At 40.4% G+C, this 20,162-nt stretch overlaps 2 protein-coding genes across 2 annotated transcripts; one reads left to right on the top strand and one right to left on the bottom strand.

Moving 5' to 3' along the window:
• Window positions 1–5,036: 5,036 nt before the first annotated feature.
• On the bottom strand, window positions 5,037–9,595 carry sprtn (SprT-like N-terminal domain). Its single transcript, XM_054619005.1, has 5 exons — window positions 8,969–9,595; window positions 8,693–8,792; window positions 7,671–7,799; window positions 7,243–7,537; window positions 5,037–7,037 (listed from the first exon to the last, which is right to left on the bottom strand). The coding sequence occupies exons 1-5, from the start codon at window positions 9,298–9,300 to the stop codon at window positions 6,055–6,057; spliced, it is 1,839 nt and encodes a 612-aa protein (XP_054474980.1). The 5' UTR covers window positions 9,301–9,595; the 3' UTR covers window positions 5,037–6,054.
• A 1,077-nt stretch (window positions 9,596–10,672) lies between these two features.
• Window positions 10,673–15,202, top strand: exoc8 (exocyst complex component 8). Its single transcript, XM_054619004.1, has 4 exons — window positions 10,673–11,937; window positions 12,719–12,972; window positions 13,296–13,544; window positions 13,954–15,202. Exons 1-4 carry the CDS (start codon window positions 10,788–10,790, stop codon window positions 14,359–14,361), a joined length of 2,061 nt encoding a protein of 686 aa, XP_054474979.1. The 5' UTR covers window positions 10,673–10,787; the 3' UTR covers window positions 14,362–15,202.
• Window positions 15,203–20,162: the final 4,960 nt, after the last annotated feature.

Raw genomic sequence — 20,162 nt, 5'->3', positions numbered from 1 at the left:
TCAAAGCATTTTTTTTTTATTTATTTCACAATGAAAACGTTCATTATTTTCTGAGTTGGGTTGGATAGACATACTGGTGTTTTAATGTACCATTTGACCATCTTACTTTTTAGAATAGTTTTCTGTCTGTATATATACTATTTCAGTTATTGTGGATTCTTTACTGTTTTTATTGCTTATTTATAATACTTGTTTTTTTATCTTGTTTTTCTTTTACTATGTCTCTTGTTTGCACTATAACCTATGCTGCTGTAATCCTGTACATGTCCCCGCTGCGGGACTAATAAAGGATTATTTTATTTTATCTCATCTTTCCACTCATGATATAAAAAAATTGATGGTTTCATATAATATATAATATATATATATATATATAATATAAAATCAAATGGACGACACTGAATGCAATTGTATTGTATTTTACTGAATAATAGTTGTGATTTAGTTATTTTTAGACTGCATATTTTAGTGTTTACTTAATAGCTTTTATTTAGAATATGCATTTCCGGTTGATGTGAGTTATTATTGTAAACTTGCCGGATTGTGTGGCTGAGTGGTAAAATCCGCTTCCTGCCCTTTTAACACAGTGACTGCTGGGCGTCTCCCTGCCAATGGCAACACTTACAGGCAGGAACACTGTCTTTTATATCATGTTTAGCCATTAGACAAGAGCTGAGACAAGGTCACTGTTTATAATGAGAAATGAGATACATATGTTCTTTTTTTAATTTTTTTAAATAAAATACTTTTGTTTGTCACTTTTAAAATATTGATAAATTGATACACACTTTCTCTTTAGATACATTTATAACTAACTGAAGAAATGCACATATGTAAATGCAAATACAAATTACATTTTTACACTTTGAAGTCAATCGTAAATGAAAAACTAGAGTTTTTATAAACACAACATGTACAATATCATCCATAGACTGTGTATGCATGATATATTCAAGTCCACTGAATAAGCTAGAGAATATATGATTGGTCTTATTTTTTTTGCAATTAACTAAATGTCTGCCTATCGGTTTGATATAACATTGTGTATATTTGAGTCCCTACAATACAACTAATTGATATATGTTTCCCCAGACAGAGGGTTTGAGGTCATGATGGGAGTGTGTGTGTGCACAGAACAATAGTTTTGAGTATAAAGGACAGATGGTGGGCTTCACTTCCCCCCCAGCCTGCAGCTCCGTCACAACAATAACACATCAATAACCTTGAAATCAACTCACAAAAGCATCACACACGCTCCTCGGCAAAGAGAGTGTGTGCTGTACCACACACACACACACACACACACACACACACACACACACACAGAGCAGATGGATGACGCCTGAAGCCTGGTATTTCTAATCACTCTGCTGAAATGAATTAAACCTGACTCATTTCCTATGGACAGTTAAGTCATAAACACACATGGTGTGCTTCTTGTAAGCATCCTGCCGCAAGGTCTCAAGCTTAAAAAAAGACAGGCATGGCTCAAAGAAATAATCATATGATGATATTTTGCGTTCATTGATCAGAGTATTTTTTTAAAAAGGTGATTCTAAAGCTGTCATTAAATTATATAAAGGAATAGTTCAACATTTGATGTATTGTATATTCACTTACTTTCTTGGGAGTAAGATGGGAAGATATTCATCTCATGTCTGATGCATAAAATGGGTTTGCAGATGTGAAGCTGTTACGGAGCCCTCAAACTGACACAATGTAAAAACTCATGAGACAAGTCAGAAATATAATTTAATAATATTAACAGTTAAGTATTTAAAATTGAGTTAAAAAGAAATACAAAGCTCGATCTCGATCTTTCCTTAAAACTCAAATTAATGAGTCTTTTCTTTGACATTAGGTGGAAAAGAAGACATAAATGTCAAGGAAAACACATAAAGTCCAACACTAGCTTCCATTGCGGTCCTTGATGAAAGTTAATAATACAAAGATAGAGGCATATTGTCTGTGAATTTCTAATTAGCTGTAGCTAGCTAACTTTGTTAGCGTTAGCTTGCTGTCAGGCCTACGAGACTTAATACCAGGGTGCTGCAGCAGTATGCAATGCATATATGTATATAATTGATTAACGTTGCAGTAAAGTAAGCTAGGTGGCTAGCTGCTCTTATAAGGGTTTTCTGTTAAGTTAGCTAGTTAGTTACTTAGCTTGTTTGCTCCACTGATGTTAAACACACTTTTAGTTAGTATCTTCTACACCTTTTCCTCCATATTTTTGTCAATTTCGAGGCTCCATAGGTTCAAATGTGTATTTAAGCCCACCTTAAACAACTTGAATGCTCAGTGTTTAATATAAAATAAAGCTGCATTCACTGCTAAATAGTTGTGTTATGAAATGGATAATGAAATACCAATGTGACTTTATAACTGCATACTATGCTACCAGTCAACACAGTATCATGTTATATTCGCCCTCTAGAAAGCGTCCCCACTGTACAGCCTCATCCTGCTCTCAAAACAATTAGCCATCAGCTGACAGTCCACAGCTGTACAGTTTACAGAGACCGATCAAGGGCAATCTGTTTTGTGTGAGGGTTTTATGAGCAGACGGACCCCTCTTTAAGCTTTTATCATAATAACCATCACCACCACCACCACCACCACCATCATCATCATCATCATCACTGCCTCCTGACATCAAAGGATTAGGCATATGAGGGTACCCCCTGGGGATGCATGTAACCATAGCAGGCTCGTGTTAATCTGCCTTGCTGAAAAGCACACGGGTTGGCATCACTTAGCGTTGGCCGGCTAATAATGGTCAAACGACATCCGCTTATGTCTCTGCTGGAAAGCGATATGTTGCTTAAGGCCCCAAATATACAGTAAGTAGCTTACTCATATAGGCACAAGAGGACACCACACTTCTCCAATGCATAGAATATGTTCCATAATAAATGAGTCATTTGAATTTTCCCACCACACTTTAAATCATGGATGAAACCGCAGGCAAAATATGAAAATGCCATCATTAAGTTATCTTATACAAGAAAAAGCATAAATTATCTAACAAAAAATGCATATCAAGAGACAATTATTTTTTAACGTCACATAGATTCCAATATATATTAAAAAACATAAGCACCATCATTTGTTGATGAATGATCTTTGCAGAGAAAAAACTGGCACCTCTACCAGAACAAATCACCCCAAAGTGTGCCTCAGTCCCATCTAGCCAACGGAACAACATTGCATTGAACTTGGAGCTAGTCTGGTATGCATCATTGTCAGAGGGACACAATAGGTCTGAAGGGAAGGAGGGAGGGTGGTGTATGTATGTGTGTGTTAGGAGGAGGTCAGCTTCCTATAGTGTGTCAGCGTACAGCAGGTCAGGAAAGAGGAGTGTCCGGTTAGAACAGCTGCTGTCACTGACATGAGATTTCCTCTGCTGAAGGGCCTCTGGAGGGAATGAGATCAGAATGAGGTAATCGTAGTGACAATGGGAGTATACTGCTCATTTATAGCATATAATTGCAGAGAAAACCTATGTGGAAGCCATGTCAACAATAGAAATATAGCAAAAACAATACAATCGTGTTCAGGTGCAATGGTGACCAACATGTACTTTACATTTTTTTTACATTCCTCTGTTGAAGACAGAAAGCAGGGAGTCATTTCTCACTGTGGGAATGTGTGCGCTGGCTTCAGGTGCTACTCATTGTACCCTGCAACTTGAGTGTAGAAGCCAAGGAAAAGTAATTTCCTCAAGTGCTGCACTTTGCTGTAAAAGTTTCATTTTTAGGTACTTCACTTGAATATTTCCATGGTGTTTATTACTTTGATTTCCACAGAGGGAATATAGTATACTTCTTGCTCCACTACATTTATTTAACAGTTACTGATTCTAGTTACTTATTAGTCTAATATTAAAGCAGTGGTTTCCGACATTTATGTATTAGAAATATACAGGAACATTTACCATAGACAATTCAAAAATTTAAAACCCAATTTGTACAGCTGAATTTATTTATTTTTTCCTCTTCCCATTCATCATCTCATGAGCCCTCATATTTATCTGCTGAGACTTTGGAACCATTGAACTACACTACAAGATATAAGTTATAAACTAGATATAAAGTAGTTCAATCTATCTCGACCTTGACCAGCTACAACAGGAAAAAGCTACTTACACTCATCACTATCAACAATCCCATAATGTAACATTTTGTAAGTCACACAGGCCATCAAGTCATATTAGCATCTGTGAAACTTCTTCCAGGCCATCAAGTCATATTAGCATCTGTGTGGGATCAAAAACTCTTGACTGAGAGAAGCAGAAAAATCATGTACGGACTTGGCTCACTTGTGCTCACTTTGTTCACAACCTTATGGTCCGTCAACCTTCATCAGGTTAAAAATAACTTGAATATGGCTTGTTGTGCTTTCAGTTAAAACTTGTAAACCGTCGACTTACAAGTGCAGAAGTCGTAAATACGACTTATAGGCTGGAAAGAACAAAACAAGAAATTTTATTCTTTAACCATCACATTTTCTCAAACATCAGAGAAAATTCACGCTTTCTTTCACAGATCTATTCTTAGCCTCAAAGTGGGATGCACATGCAGTCAGATGGTAATGAGATATCTGTGCAGCAGTATAGTGTGGTATTTGAAATGGGATGTCTGTATGCTGGCGTGCTTTGTCATCAACCCTGGTCTCGCTCCGGTCTGTTCTGCAGGGACATGAGGGTGTGGTCCTGATCAGCAGCTGGCCTCCCCCTGTCTGACCTTTGCCCTCCCCCTCCTCCCCCAACAGCTCTGTTACACCCACTTTCTGTCACTCCCTATCTCCGGTACAACTCCTTCCACTATGAACAGTTGAGGGCGATCACCGCTGTGTCGTTTGTTTTTTTTATTCACTCTCCCGAGACTCTACATGAAGAGACTGCTAAGGCAACACTAACGCTGATGATGCGCAGAGTTGTGGTCATATATCATTTTAATAGTTTGATCATTTTATCATTAGATGTTTGTTAGATACTGGAATGAATTATGCTTCGTACAAAATACTCAGAACAGTATAAATATTTTATTTGGCAACAAAATCTAAACATTTGTAAAAATGTCCTTAAAACCATACATGTAAAAGTGGAACATACATATATAAATTCTCATGTTGTAGCAGTAAAATTAGCATTTTGTACTTTATTCCTTTCCATAAAAATGTCGAGAAAAGCACGTAACCATCCCTCAGTATTACTGAATGACTTGGCACAATCAGATACCAGTGTTCCTGTCCCTGCAGTGTAAATGCAATGTTATGCAGAAACAAATAGCTGACAAGCTTGAAATCTGATTCCCAAAGATCAGCAGAGGTCAGTCAGTCTCTCCTGCTGTCTGAAGGGCAACAGATTTAGATTTGAGGTGAATACATTAGACTACAGCAACCCACCAGCACATCCGCCCCCAGAGGAGGCTAAGATAGCCTTTCTACACACATACCACAGCAGCTTCTAGATTTAAACCAGAGTAGGATTGTTTTCACATTATGTCGATCAAATTAACTCTCAGCAGTTGCTTCACTGCAAAACTACTATTATATCTTTCAATAAGTTTTATAAAAAGAAGATCAGTATGAAAATGTCATCAATTAAATACTCAAAATCGTTAAAACAAGCAGTTTCTGGGACACAAACTTGTACTTGCCACCAGATAGAATTCTCTAGAATGATGTTTGTTTTGTTTTGCCTGATGAAAAAGACGTCATTAATTCAATTAAAAATCCCTTCACTTACATTATCTGCTAAAAAACGCTTAGCCCTTAGTACACTAAGGCACAAACTGTCAGCTAGGCACTCGTGAGAGAAGAACCACAAAGTAAACAATCCAGTCTGGTAGTAAAAAACGGTGTCCAACCACACTTTTAAAGACAAAAGCGAAACTTTTAGATCTCAAAGTAGAGTTGATCAACTCAAAAAGAGATTGATTCAATGTCAGATAAAAATCACTAAAACTCTACCCTAAAACTTCTCTGGACATTACTTAACTTGGTATTATTGCAACATCCCTTTCACTGTCTCCATCTGCACCTCCTCATTCAGGAGAGGCAGGAATCAAGATGCTCGTTGATCTTTGACTCCGGCACCTTAACTTGGCATACTGGACAGCTGACCGTCAGTGCAGAGGAGGAGGACGAGGATGAGGAGGGGGTAGAATTGTGCAGCGCTGCAGAGGAATGTAGAGAGGAGGAAGATGAGGACGAGGAGGAGGCCGTGACAGTGGCAGTTCTTTGCTGCATTGCGGGCGATTTTGTCTTTATTGACTCCCTCGACGCTGCTGAATCGCTGCCTAATGTCTTTTGGAAGAAGTCAAAGATGCTGGATGAGCTCCTGTGGTCGTCCCACGGCCTCTTCCTCGATGCCTGACCAGCGGCAGAAGCTCCTGATGTGGTGTCACTATTAGAATGACTAAAATACTGGGACTGTGTCGGTTGAGTAGGGCTGCCTTTGGTGTTTGTTGAAACCACAGAATGTCTAGATTTACTAGGACTAGGCTTAGATGTTGTGTGGAAGGAAGCCGAGTGGTTATTTTGCTGTTTAGGAAAGATGGAAGCTGCAGAAACACTCATCGTACTGTTCGATGACGTCAAAGAATCGCTTTTCGTTTCTGTGTCCGAGGTGGAGGATTGACTCGCTGACCTCTTGATGCTTTTACTGTTGAAGAGCTCTTCAATGGAAGTCTGTTTGATTGTATCCCCTTCTTGGCTACGGCTGCTGCTGTAGGGTTTGGGGATTCTCACTGGCGAGCCATTGATGTTGATAAAAGCTCTTATGTTACCGACAGACTTCTTTATAGGTGGCTTCTTTCCCGTGGAGGTAGCTGATCTGATGGATGGAAAGGCGCTAGCGGGAGAATTGGGACTTTTAGCCGGAGACGAAGGGGTGAAGAGTTTCTTTGGAGAAGAAGGTACTTGAGGTTTTTGAAATGGAGAGGAAGACGTGGACGACTGTGACATTGCTCCCAGTAGGAAGCCTTTTCCACTAAATGGGATGATGTTCCTTATGTCCTGTGATCCAGAGCCTGAGAGGGAGAAAGGGAGAAATTTGAGTCCGGCAACAGACTTTCACACTATGCTTGAAAAGATTCCCTAAACCATGTGGTGAAATTTACTCGACTAAAGACATTCTACCCAATCTAAAGGCTTAAATCAAAACATATTGTTAATCGCACTAAAGGATTTATAGCTACTACATCAGAACATACACCAGAGGAACGAGCTCATCACCTGTGGTTGTACTTGAAGGCTTTTCCTTTCCTGAGGCCTTCTTCTCTAAAGTCTTCCCATCCTTTTTACCATCCTTCTTGCCTTTTTTGCCGTATCCTTCAGGCTCCTTAACCTTGTTGTAGTTCCCTCCGCAAGTCCTCTTGTGTTCCTCCCACCAGGGATCCTGAGCAGACGGAGCCCGGTTCATGGCCCTCTTCACAAAGCCAAAATAGGGCTTGCGGTTTTGACAGGGGCCGTCACATTTCCACCAGTGTTGCCGGTACACATCAACCTCATCGTGGAAACTGTGGTAGACCTGACAAGAGGACGGGGGAGGGGGGGGTAGAGAGATGTTTCAGAAGGTTATTATATTATTGCAATATCTGTAAAAGGTAGTGACAAGATAAGACGACAGCAGCTGTAAGATGTGTTTTAGAAGATACACCTACAGAAATCTTTGTCCCAGTAGCATCGTTGATCCGGTTCATGTGTTTGCAGAACTCAGGGCCATGACCGTCTCTGTCTCTGTTGTTCTGGGTCACAAACAGCAGCGCGTGAATCATTTCATGAAGGAGGGTCTGTGGAAATAAAAATAAAGTTATGAATAATTATTAAACCATTAAAATCTGTCAAACAAAGGACGTGTCAGAGGACTCGATTTCACAACACCCACACACATCCACATCTGGGACTTGGGAGCTGAAGGCAAAATGTCTCTGAATTAAGAGGAAAAGTTTCTGTTGTGTATGTGAGAGGAATCTTGAGGGTTTTTTCAGTTGACCCCACCTCATACTTTTATTAAAGGCAGGATTGGTAATCTTATTCAAACATTTGTTATATTTTTGTTCAAACTTTCCCTACATCCTGAGCGTAACCAATAAAGCGAATGCTCTGACAAAAAAAAATACATCAATGCTGTATACGTGGCTGTATACAGCTTTGCGTACTAACAATAGCAATGCTAATTGCTTATATATGTTTAATCATGATAGTTGTGAGGGAGTGGTTTTAGAGGTATGCCTAAAAGGAGACGGTGACAGTGTTACCATCTTTCTTTAAGTTTTAAGCACTTTTGGAACTAGTGCTGCTAGCTACTTTACTCAGAAAAGAGTTGGTAACACTGAGCTGGCTTTTTCAGTTGGATCATTTGTTTTTAAATCTAGTGTACCTGTATGAACTTGAACTTGTCTCTTGCTAGTTTCTCAAGATTACCAACCCTGCCTATAGTCTGTTTAGGTATGCTTTGTTTGTTAATCCTCTAATCTCACTATCAGTAAAGAAAAATGTCAAGCCTTATAATAAGCAGTTTTACCAGTTGAATAATTCTGATCCTAGTTTCCTTGACGGAATAAGAATGCTATTTTGATGCAAATTATTCTCTTTTTCTGCAAATTTAAGATTTGAAATCGAGGAATTATAAGAGACCAAATCGCTTCTGACAAAGCCAGATTTGTGTAGAAATCCACCTCACCTCCACCAGGTCTTTCCTTGGTCTCAGCTTCAGCAGGGGCTCGCTGAGTCTGATTGAACACAGACCACCTCGGCCCTCATAAGAGCACACACCAGCACACCTATAAATAAATAAAAAAAAGCATAGAAAGAGCACGAGACATTAGAGATCATGACACCAAACCCCATACAAATAGACAATTTATATTTAGTTAGGGCAGTGCTGCACCTGCAAGTGTGGTTCTGGTCTTTGACAACAATCACAACACAATAAATCACAACACAACAGGTGACTTACAGTGTCATTCTGGGGCTCCACTTAACCTCGACACCGCAGAGTTTCCCCCAGAAGAACGTGTCATTGAACTCCAGAAACATGGCTCTAACATCAGGACTGGGGTCCAGCGTCTCCCAGGTCGCGTCCACGATGGACAGCGGCCTCTCGGGCTGGGCTTTCGGCTTCCAGTAGGGAACAACACCGCTGCCACCTCCAGCTACCTCCACTCTGCGTTTCTTACTACTTTGTCCGAAGCCATTCTCCTCAAAGCTGTTTGATGAATACGACGGTGTTTCGTATTCATTGTCAAACTGCTCCTGAAGACGAATAGCGAGCAAAAAATCCTCATCCATCACAACAGAAACACTAAAATAGGGGATGCGAGCGGAGGAAGCCAGCCACGTAGCTGTGGTTAACGTTTGCGTTAGCCTGCTGAAGCTAACGAGCTAACGCAGCTGTGCAGGGCTCTCACAGACAACAGGCGGGACCACCGGAGCCAGTGTGTGTGTTTCTGAGAGGCATACTACCTGTACATTCGTCATGATTCAATTAAAAACACGCATATCTTCATGTTGGACGAAAATGTTACTGCTGACTGACAGTCCAACAATTGTTGTTTCAACTCCACCACAGTGCAAGCAAAGAATATCCGGGACATATTTCAAAATAAAACTTTATTTCAAAATAAAACTAAAAAGTGTATCTGTTAATGCATGTTAATTTAAATAATAAAAGGAACTTCGTATATTGTTGGGTAGAATATATATATATATATATACTAAATCTCTTGTTATGACACTTATAAGGGGTGTCCTCTTCAGTAAAATGACTTCCATTTATGTTGATTTCTTTTGGCTGGATGACTATGAAAAACTCGAGTTGTGTTTTAGGAAAGGAACCTTCTATGTAGCAGATTTTATTTGCCAGGCCTGGGAGAGAAGACAGAATGTTTTGTTTAAGATTGAGCGATGAAGCAACCTGTTGTTTTGTAGTCAAATGTGACCTGATGAGATGTGGATCCACTGCAGCTGTATTGTTGGTGTCTTGTAAACCCATGAGGGTTGGGCAGGTTCTGTGCATGACACGAAAATAAAGATATCTATCTATCTATCTATCTATCTATCTATCTATCTATCTATCTATCTATCTATCTATCTATCTATCTATCTATCTATCTATCTATCTATCTATCTATCTATCTATCTATCTATCTATCTATCCTATCTATCTATCCATCCATCCATCCATCTATCTATCTATCCATCCATCTATCTATCTCCATCCATCCATCTATCTATCTATCTATCTATCTATCTATCTATCTATCTATCCATCCATCCATCCATCCATCCATCCATCCATCCATCCATCCATCCATTCATTCCCAGCTCTACATTTGAGTGACTCTCGCAAACTTTACCAAACCTTCACTTGTTTCAAATCCCAGCAATGCATTCTGGGATTTGTGTCTTCTCTATTTGAAGTGGTTGGCCAATAGAAAATGCACTCTGGGTTTTCTGTTGCACTTTAGTAGTTAAATGATGGGCATTAGCAACATGTCAAGTCTTATATTTAGTTTATATTAAAATCGGAATAATTTCAGAAAGATCTTGACTTCTATGGACGAATAATTATGATAAAAAAATGTTTGTTTTGGTGCGATTTGTTGGCCATTTTCATGTCCTGAATCCCGTGACGTGACAGGGTGGTAACCGGTTACAACTTCCTGTTTGGGTTGAAAGCGGATGTGAACAGATGAACGCTTCCTCTGTCCACTATTATTTATAATTTGTCTACATTTTGTCTAAATAAGTAAACACACACACGCACACGGTAGAGGATGTCGGAAACGGGTAACCGACTACGGAAGCTGCTCGAATCGCCTAATTTCGACCCGCAAAACTACGTCAAGCAGCTGTCACAGCAGTCCGATGGCGACAGAGATCTCCAGGAGCATCGTCAAAAGATCCAAAACCTGGCCGACGAAACGGCTCAAAACCTGAAGAAAAATGTCTACAAGAACTACAGGCAGTTCATCGAAACGGCCAAGGAGATCTCCTACCTGGAGAGCGAGATGTACCAGCTGAGTCACATCCTGACGGAGCAGAAGAGCATCATGGAGAGCATCACTCAGGCCTTGTTGTCCACAGACAAGGATGAGACCTCAAAAGAGATGCAGGCTGCGTTCCCCAAAGAGACAGAGGAGCTGAAGCAGAGGACGCTGACCTCACTGCTGGAGAAAGTGGAGGGTGGTAAAAACATCATGGACACTCCAGGGAGGCACCTAGTCTACAACGGAGACCTTGTGGAGTTCGACGTCGACAACATGTCCCCCATCCAGAAGGTGCACGCTTTCCTCATGAACGACTGTCTGCTAATCGCCACATGGTTGCCGAACCGCAGAGGAGCCGTGAAATATAAGTACAACGCCCTGTACGACCTGGAGAGCTTCGCTGTGGTCAACGTAAAGGACAACCCTCCCATGAAGGACATGTTCAAGATCCTCATGTTCCCAGAAAGTCGCATCTTCCAGGCGGAGAACAGCAAAATCAAGAAGGAGTGGCTGGAGATCCTGGACGAAACCAAGAAGAACAAAGTCACCAAGGACAGGCACAAGATAGAGGAAGAGGCCCCTACGTCTCCCGTGAGGGCCGAGGTGTCCACCAATCCTTTCGATCAGGACGACGACGAGCCGCCAGGTGCTGAGGAGAGAGTGGACCTCAGCCTCGAGTGGATCCAGGAGCTTCCGGAAGATCTGGACGTGTGCATCGCCCAGAGAGACTTTGAGGGTGCCGTGGACCTGCTGGACAAGCTCAACGAGTATCTCAAAGACCAGCCGGTCACCCAGAGGGTCAAAGAGCTGAGGCTGAAGGTGGATGAGCGTGTGCGGCAGCTGACAGAGGTTCTGGTGTTCGAGTTGTCTCCAGATCGGTCACTTCGTGGTGGACCCAAAGCCACCCGGCGGGCCGTGTCTCAGCTGATCCGACTAGGTCCTACTTTGTTTTATTTATTTCATCAATAGGCAGCTTTCACACCATATGCCACATATGTAGTTTACTATTGCATAAGCCAAAAAACACAGCACTTTTATTTTTTTAGAGTAGTTTTTGTATCATCCAACCAATCTTCACTAAGGATCTGATGATTCTTGATATTTTATATAATTGTTTGGTGCAGAAAATATTCCCATTACAGTTTAGTGGAGACATGTTTTATGATTCCTGTGCAGAAAGTGTAGGACATAAATTTGATTATTTAAACTCAAAACATACTTTTAAAGCAAATTACTACAAACAAAATTGCAGTTTGCAAACATTCTGACAGAGGAGGAGAATGAAAAATACAGATAATCTGAATATGAATATAACTGCAGAGATATACAACAAACAGGGACAGGTACAGGAGTGTATAAATACTAAGCATGTTAGTTAAAATTGTCCCTGCAGAACCCTGAAGAAAGACATTTTTGAGTTGCCACCAACCAAACCCTGTACCATTTTCTAAATACTTAAAAGAAATCACAAAATTTCACATTTTATTTATTTGTTTAACTTTTCATATATATTATATCTCCTTGAGATTTGTTCTTAATGTTGTGTCAGTCTTCTCCACACTGCTAGGTATTCCATTTATTGCAATGGAATAAACAAAATCTCTTTTATTGCTACAAACAGTTACATTTTAAGAATTAAAAAAAACAACCTGAGTGAATTAGTGACAGTGATCAGCACATCTGCAGTGAATTTGAATTTTTTTTTTACTGTGTTGCAGGCCAGTCCACAAAGGCCTGCGAGTTGTTTCTGAAGAACCGCGAATCCGCAGTCCAGACGGCCATACGACAGCTTCGCATAGAAGGAGCCACGCTGCTCTACATCCACAAACTCTGCAACATCTTCTTCACCAGCTTGCTGGAGACGGCCAAGGAGTTTGAGATGGACTTTGCGGGGAACACGGGCTGCTACTCCGCCTTCGTGGTCTGGTCCAAATCAGCCATGAGGATGTTTGTGGACGCCTTCAGCAAGCAGGTAGGAAGAGGATTAGACAGACAAGTCACAGCCTGTTAAATATGGGACTTAGAAGGTCAGGAATGATGCTTTAGTAGTGATGCCTCTGATAGAAAAAGAAAAATCTACAAAATAACATGCTATCGTTTAAAAAAATCTGGAATCATATAAAAACTCAAGTTAACTACAGTCAGAAGTAGCATTGAGCCAAGACTCTGTGGATACTGTGTGTTTAAATATTAAAGACAAAAAAAAGTATTTCGAAAGCCTGTGAAAGTCTTTTTATTTTTGTTAAATTGCAGAAAAAACATCCTTATAAAGTGATTTATTATTGTCTTGATCAGGTGTTTGACAGTAAGGAGAGCCTGTCGACAGCAGCGGAGTGCGTTAAAGTGGCCAAGGAGCATTGTCAGCAGCTGACTGAGATCGGCCTGGACCTGACCTTCACCCTGCAGTCCCTGCTGGTCAAAGACATCAAGGCGGCCCTGCAGAGCTACAACGACATCATCATCGAAGCCACAAAGCACCGAAACTCTGAGGAGATGTGGAGGAGGATGAATCTCATGACACCCGAGGCTCTGACTAAACTTAAGGTGCATTTTCTTTTTGTTGTCAGTGATGATTGGATGATGAAGTTCAGAGCCGAAACAATCGGGTTATTGTTAAGTTGATGGACAGAAAATTTCCAGCTTGCTGCCGTACTACATTGTATATGACTGGAAACTAAATATCTTTGGGTTTTTGACTGTCGGTTGGACAAAACACGACATTTGAAGTTGCAGTTTTGGACTTTGGGAAATTTCGATGGGTGTTTTTCACTATTATCAGTAATTTTATAAACTAAACACTGATTGATTCATTGAAAAAATAATGTGTACTGAAAACGATCTTTGTTTCAGTACAATTTACTTGGTGTTATTGACAATTCATGTTTAAACTTCCATGACTAAAGTATTTGTTAAATCACTTTTAACAATACAATATCAATCTTTTCCTCTGTAGGATGAGATGCGCAGCTGTGGCATCGGCAGCTTCGAGCAGTACACAGGCGACGACTGCTGGGTGAACCTGAGCTACACCATCGTGGCCTTCACAAAGCAGATGATGAGCTTCTTGGAGGAGGGCCTGAAGCTCTACTTCCCCGAGCTGCACATGGTGCTGCTGGAGAGCCTGAGGGAGATCATCCTGGTGGCCGTGCAGCACGTGGACTACAGCCTGCGCTGTGAGCAGGACCCGGAGAAGAAGGCCTTCATCATGCTGAACGCCAGCTTCCTCCACGACACCGTGCTCCCGGTGGTGGAGCGGAGGTTTGAGGAGGGCGTGGGCAAGCCCGCCAAACAGCTGCAGGACCTGAGGAAGAGCACCAAGCCTGTTCGAATCAATCCAGAGAGCACCACATCTATGGTGTGAGATGGCAATAAAGGACGGTGGCCGAAAAAACACTTAAATGCTATTTTACTGACTGTTGTGGCAATTATTTTAGTAACTGCTAGATGTTGGCTGTTTTGAGATTGCAGGACAATAAATGACACGATGCCCCATGAATACAGCAGAATGCGATACCTCAAGAGAGGTATGTGTAAAAGGCTATTTGTAACAACTCTCACAAAAATGCCTACTGATGATGGCTAATATTGCTGAAAAAAAATTCCGATTTTTTCTTGAGAAATTACCCGTTTCAAATTTTCCATTGACAGTGGAAAATCACTCATCTAAAGTTGAGTTAACCATACAATTTGGCACATTGAGCCGTGTGTGTTTTCATGTCAATATGTGTGCAGGTAACCAAATGCACACATTTGTATAATCGTGCAATGAATACTTGGCTCACCGGGACACGTTTCAGACCAGCAGCCGATGAATATATGTAAACTTTCTGATCCGACTGGTTATGTGCAGTTTTGTGCATGTGTTAACCAGTTCTCTCTGAAATAGCATTACACACTTTATGACAAAAATCTGATCTCAATGGTTATTATGTTAATGATCACCATCAAAATGAATGCTGTTTGAAAATGTATAAGTAATATATTATGATGTTTGACTCAAACTCACTCAGCTTTGATTTTGACGCTACTGGAGCATTATTAGACACTAAATGGTATTCTAGCATAGGACTGATTCAAAAGGAAATTGCACTGGTTAATGTTCACTGTTATAATAGTCAAGTTTGTGTTGGAAGAAAAACACATGAAGTTAAATAAAGATCATCAAGCACAATCTATGTTTTCATGTATTTCCAGATCGATGTTGCACTGAACAACAAAGCATATTTTTTGAGGTGGACTTTTGTGCCTCAGTGTCTAATTACTTGTCTAATTAAGATCCGGTACTACCAATTACCTTTTGAGGTCACATAATTAGTTAAATAAAGTCTACCTGTGTGCAATCTAAGTGTCGCACGATCTGACGGAGCACCATTTAATCCATTAATAGTAATTGGAATGAATATGGTACCACAACAAACCTAAGAGAGGATGAATAATCACTAACCAGGCAATGAAGGCATTCACCAAATCTGTAGATCTCAAACATTCCAATCCACAGCCCTCTTTAATGGATAAATGCTTGTAACAATATTGGTTGAGACTACTAGTTATAAGAGGAGCCAAGTAGAATTTTTTAACATAACATATACATGAACTGCATGTTTCTTCCCCCACATTTCTCATTATTTCTGTTGAACTGTTGTTTTATGTGAAAATGACAGTTAAACCTTGCCCAAACAGAAACAAGGCTCTCCTGCTGCATCCAAAGTGAACTAGAGAGCAAGCTATGAGTCTGTCTGATGTGTTTTTCCTTTCTTCCCTGGCAAAAGTCGATTTGGCACTGAATCTATCTGCACTAAAGCACTCCTTTCTTTAATTTATCTATCCAAAATGAATCAGATTGATAGACCTTTTTACAGCAGACCCTCTGACTTCTCATTGCAAGGAAAGCACAGGTGGAATTAATAACATTAATGGTGAGGATACAGTGTATCACAAAACCCTTCCAGCAAATTATGGTATTAGTTTCACCTGTGCTTTTCCTGCTATGACAAGTCAAAATGTCATACTTTGAATCAAACTGTCTCCACATGTTCAACTTTTATCATTGCACCTAATGGCACTCTACACTCACAGGGGGCCATGCCAATTTGGGACTGATGATTGAAATAAATCAAGATTACAAAGCATTTGATTGATCTAATCCTCTCAATATTTGGTAGAACAATCATCCTTGGTCTGTTCATTTGCTTGGATTCACCAAAACCTTTTTCACACTTAGTGGAGGCCAGCAAGGAAGTTTTTCTTTAAACCAAAATCATCAAATCTCTCATGGATACAGAGAAAGACTGAGGCGTCTGCTATACCTGTTACATTTCAGAATATTTTATGTTGCAGTGAATGAACAAAATGAAAGCACTGCAGTTAATATTCCAAAACAAAACAATTCATTTCTTAATCCTTCTTTCATGGTGCCCTCTTGTGGCAGCTCACAATCAGGACATTTCAAATATGATGGTTGATTTAAGTTATGTAGACATGCAGGAAATCGGTCGTAATCTTTTTACTGAAAATAACTAATAATCTAATGTTGGAATGCTTATAAATGCTGTTAATAGAGCTTGTGTTCCTTGAAAATATACAAAAAATCTATATTTTTGTGAAATGTGTTTGGGAAAGCAATCTGTGAATTCAACTTCCTTTTTTGCTAGAAAATTCTAAATTCAATCATTTGACATATCTGCCTTGCAGTTGTTTCTACAGTAAAACCTAGATAAACCATTTTGGCTTGTGTTGCTGCATCATGAAAACAAAAATTTCTTCTCTCTCTGTAAAACATTTCCCAGCAGTGCCAGGCTGCCAAGCTGGCAGACTCAGATATTTTTAGACTCCGTTCATGATTCAACACATGATTGTTCTATCTGCTTCACAGCTCATCTCATTATAATCTCTGATGTGATCTGGAGCTCGAGGAAAGCCTCGGGTCGGTTGGAAGTTATCAGCTTATCCCCAGAGAAGAAGCATCAGGCTGGTGGGATTATTGGACAGGAATTCATTCAGTCAACGCTCTGAAGGAATATACAGTGAATGTTTCATGTGATGAATAGATGGTAGTTTTGATTTTTCATCAGCAAAGACTGGAGTGAAGGTGCTGTCTTTGGATTCTTCATCTCAGCATCTTCATCCTTTTTTAATCAGGATTAAAACATATCTAATTGTTTAGATAATTGTTTCCAGCCTCATCTTCCTTCACATAGTCGCTTTTGGGGGTATAACCTTACACATATATATAGAGTGATACATGTTTTGTTTGAGGACACATTTGCACTCAAATTATTGTTTTAATGGGAGTGAAACTCACCACTGATTACTGGCTAAATTACAAACGATCCACAGTGCTCTACTTACAATATAGTAACATTTTTATTCTATCAAAAGTAAGAGTCATCTATTAGTGTTACAGAATTTTAAACACTGGTGTAAAGAAACTAAGTACATTTACTCAAATACACAAAAAGAGATGTCACAATCATTAGATTTATTAGTATTTATTTTATTATTTAACATTATTATTCATTTACTTAAGTCCGGACTAGATTAAGTATATATCCAATTGAGCTGCATATCTTTGGAATGTGGGAGGAAACCTGAGCACCAGGAGAAAAACCTCCATCAACATGGGAAGGACATGCAAACTTCACACACAAGAAAGCCAAGGCCTCGAATCAAAGCCTCAACTTTCTTCCTGTGAGGCCACACTGAGCCACCATGCTGCCCTCTATCTTATAAAGGATTTGTTTGGTTAAACATATCAGCCAATTTAAGCACATATGTCTGTGGTTCAACAAAGTAGAGCTGAAACGCAAGCTTCAGCTCCACCTTGTGGAATGATCAGTCCAGGTTGTACTTTACCAAACTGTAAACCTACACATGTTTTTTAAAAGTGTGCATCTGTTCTTGAAAAACAACCCATGTCATCATTTAGAGAAAAAAAGGTTGTTTTTCAAGATGAAGAAAAGGATGAAGGAAAAGATGAAAAGAAAATATCTTGGGATTGAATGTTTGATACTTGCGTGAGCTACTCGTCCTGTGATCCAACGCAGATGGAGGTGAAGGGCTTCTTCAGAATCCGGGCCACTGCAGAGAACATCCCGATGATGGCTGGGCACTTCTGTTTCTTTTGCCGCAGGGGTGACGATCCATTCTCCAGGTGGGCGACTTCACTGTGGGGCACTGGTTTGACTTTGCTGCTTCTTCTTCTGAATAACCCCCGCAGCCTTTGAACAAAGCTGAGAGGTTTTTGTGTAGCCTTGTGCAGCTGCCATTTGATCTCTCTGGCAACCGCCTCCTCGAACTCAATGCCTTCATGCACCATGGTAGTCTGCAGCTGCTTTGCCGATCCAAATTTCTGACAAAGCTTCTTGAAGATAGCTTGGTGGAGGTTTCCAGCAGTCTGTGGAAGAGTGAAACTTGTGTCTCCCAAAGTAGTCTTCAGGTTCTTCAAAATTCCATTGAAGTCCAAGTCCAGCACAGATGTCTTTGTGGACTGAGTGATGTGGTCCAGCAGCTTACCAAGGAACACAGCGAGGAAGGTCTTCTCTTGCCGTGAGAACTCATCTTCTGTGGTGTCTGAAGACATTGAGCTCACAAAAATACCCTGGTTTGAAATCTGGCAGTCTGATAGAGAGCCTTTGGTAGCCTCTGTGCTGAAGTTCTCTACCAAGGTCTCCTCATCTGGACTGGATGAAGGATAAAACTCGCTGATCTGAGATCCTTCATCAGAGAACACAATATAGTCCAGCAGCTTTTCAACGAACACAGGGAAGGTGAACCTTTCTCCCTTTGAGAACTCATCTTCGGTACTGGTGGGAGACACTAAGCTCAAAAAAATGTCGAGGCTTGAAATTTGGCACTCTGGTAGAGAGCCTTCGGTGACCTCTGGGCTGAAATTCTCAACGACGATCTCCTCATCTGAAGTGGATGCCTGAGACAACCCCCTGACTGGGGATTCTTCATCAGGGGATGCAAGGTGGTACTTCTTTACCAGGCACCTCTCCAGTATTCTGGCAAAATGGTGCACCATAAGTCTAATAGTCTGAGATCCCAATGTTTCACCCTTAAGAAATTTTATGCGGGATTGTTGGCAAGAGGTTGACAGCCTGATAACAGCCAGTTTGCGGTTGACCCCGTTGGTCACCTCTTGTGCAACCAGCTGCAGCAGTTGTTCAGAGTTGTCAGACCTCTCCTCTACGACTCCTAACGCTTCTCCAAGACCTTGGTGAAGTGAATCTCCAAGGATGGCTTGGATGTCTTCTTCTAAAACTGTCTGATAGTTCCACTCCCAACGTGGAGATTCAATCCCGTTCCTTAAAAAAGAGAAACAGTCATACTTAAGTCAAGTGGTCTGCATTGGGCAGTAACATTTAAACTGTTAAGAACTTAAGGCAACCAATCTTAACCCTGATGACTAATGATAGTATTCTGCAACACTAAAATTTAGTAAAAAAGGTATCAAGAGCAAATACTGATTGATACCTGTGTTTTGTGTTGACTTTCAAGGTTACAAAATGAGAGTCCACATACAGAAATTGATGTTTGAAAAGAAGATTTAAGTGAATAGCACATTTACAATGGAAGCTTTTGACTTACATTGGGACAGAAGTTTCGCCTGGGTTGCCGGCACTCTCCTCGAAATTGTGAGTCGTGCTATAAACCTGAGGTCCCAAAACACCCAGGATCAAGTTGCAGACGGTCTCTATAACATTGTGACACAGGTCGGACAGCAGTATGACCAGGTCAGAATGAATGTGGCCATATGACAGCAACGACAACTGCCTGAAAAAAAGGGTTGGAATGGTTAAGTAAAACAAAACATTTGATAACCATTTTAAATTTTTTACATTTTTAAATTTGACTCACTCTCTTGTTGTATATGCGAGATATGACGAGAACATGTTGTACCAAGTGTTGGATGTGAACAGAGGCGACTCCAAATCACTGCACCTCTGCTCTCCTGGTACAGTTGATGAAATCTGGCATGAAAAAAAACAATCATATTTTACATATCAACAAAACACTTTTCATTGGGATGGGACTGTAAGAAAATCAACTTGTATCAACAATTATGGTTGGCTATTGGTGCTGTGCACAATTCACAAACCATCTTTCATTTCAATCTGCAAACATCACGCATCAGATAGACTTTATATAAATCTGTGCATT

Source organism: Anoplopoma fimbria, chromosome 18 (assembly GCF_027596085.1).
Source record: "Anoplopoma fimbria isolate UVic2021 breed Golden Eagle Sablefish chromosome 18, Afim_UVic_2022, whole genome shotgun sequence".
Taxonomy (NCBI): domain Eukaryota; kingdom Metazoa; phylum Chordata; class Actinopteri; order Perciformes; family Anoplopomatidae; genus Anoplopoma; species Anoplopoma fimbria.
The sequence above is the reverse complement of the archived record's forward strand: the minus strand, read 5'-3'. Positions and strand labels throughout refer to the sequence as shown.

Coding starts and splice junctions, on each gene's coding strand:
- sprtn (XM_054619005.1), bottom strand. CDS start 9,300: ATGGATGAGGATTTTTTGCTCGCTATTCGTCTTCAGGAGCAGTTTGAC. Junction 8,793..8,968: donor TGGAGCCCCAGAATGACACT/GTAAGTCACCTG, acceptor ATTTATTTATAG/GTGTGCTGGTGTGTGCTCTT. Junction 7,538..7,670: donor CTACTGGGACAAAGATTTCT/GTAGGTGTATCT, acceptor TCCTCTTGTCAG/GTCTACCACAGTTTCCACGA.
- exoc8 (XM_054619004.1), top strand. CDS start 10,788: ATGTCGGAAACGGGTAACCGACTACGGAAGCTGCTCGAATCGCCTAAT. Junction 11,938..12,718: donor GTCTCAGCTGATCCGACTAG/GTCCTACTTTGT, acceptor ACTGTGTTGCAG/GCCAGTCCACAAAGGCCTGC. Junction 13,545..13,953: donor AGGCTCTGACTAAACTTAAG/GTGCATTTTCTT, acceptor TTTCCTCTGTAG/GATGAGATGCGCAGCTGTGG.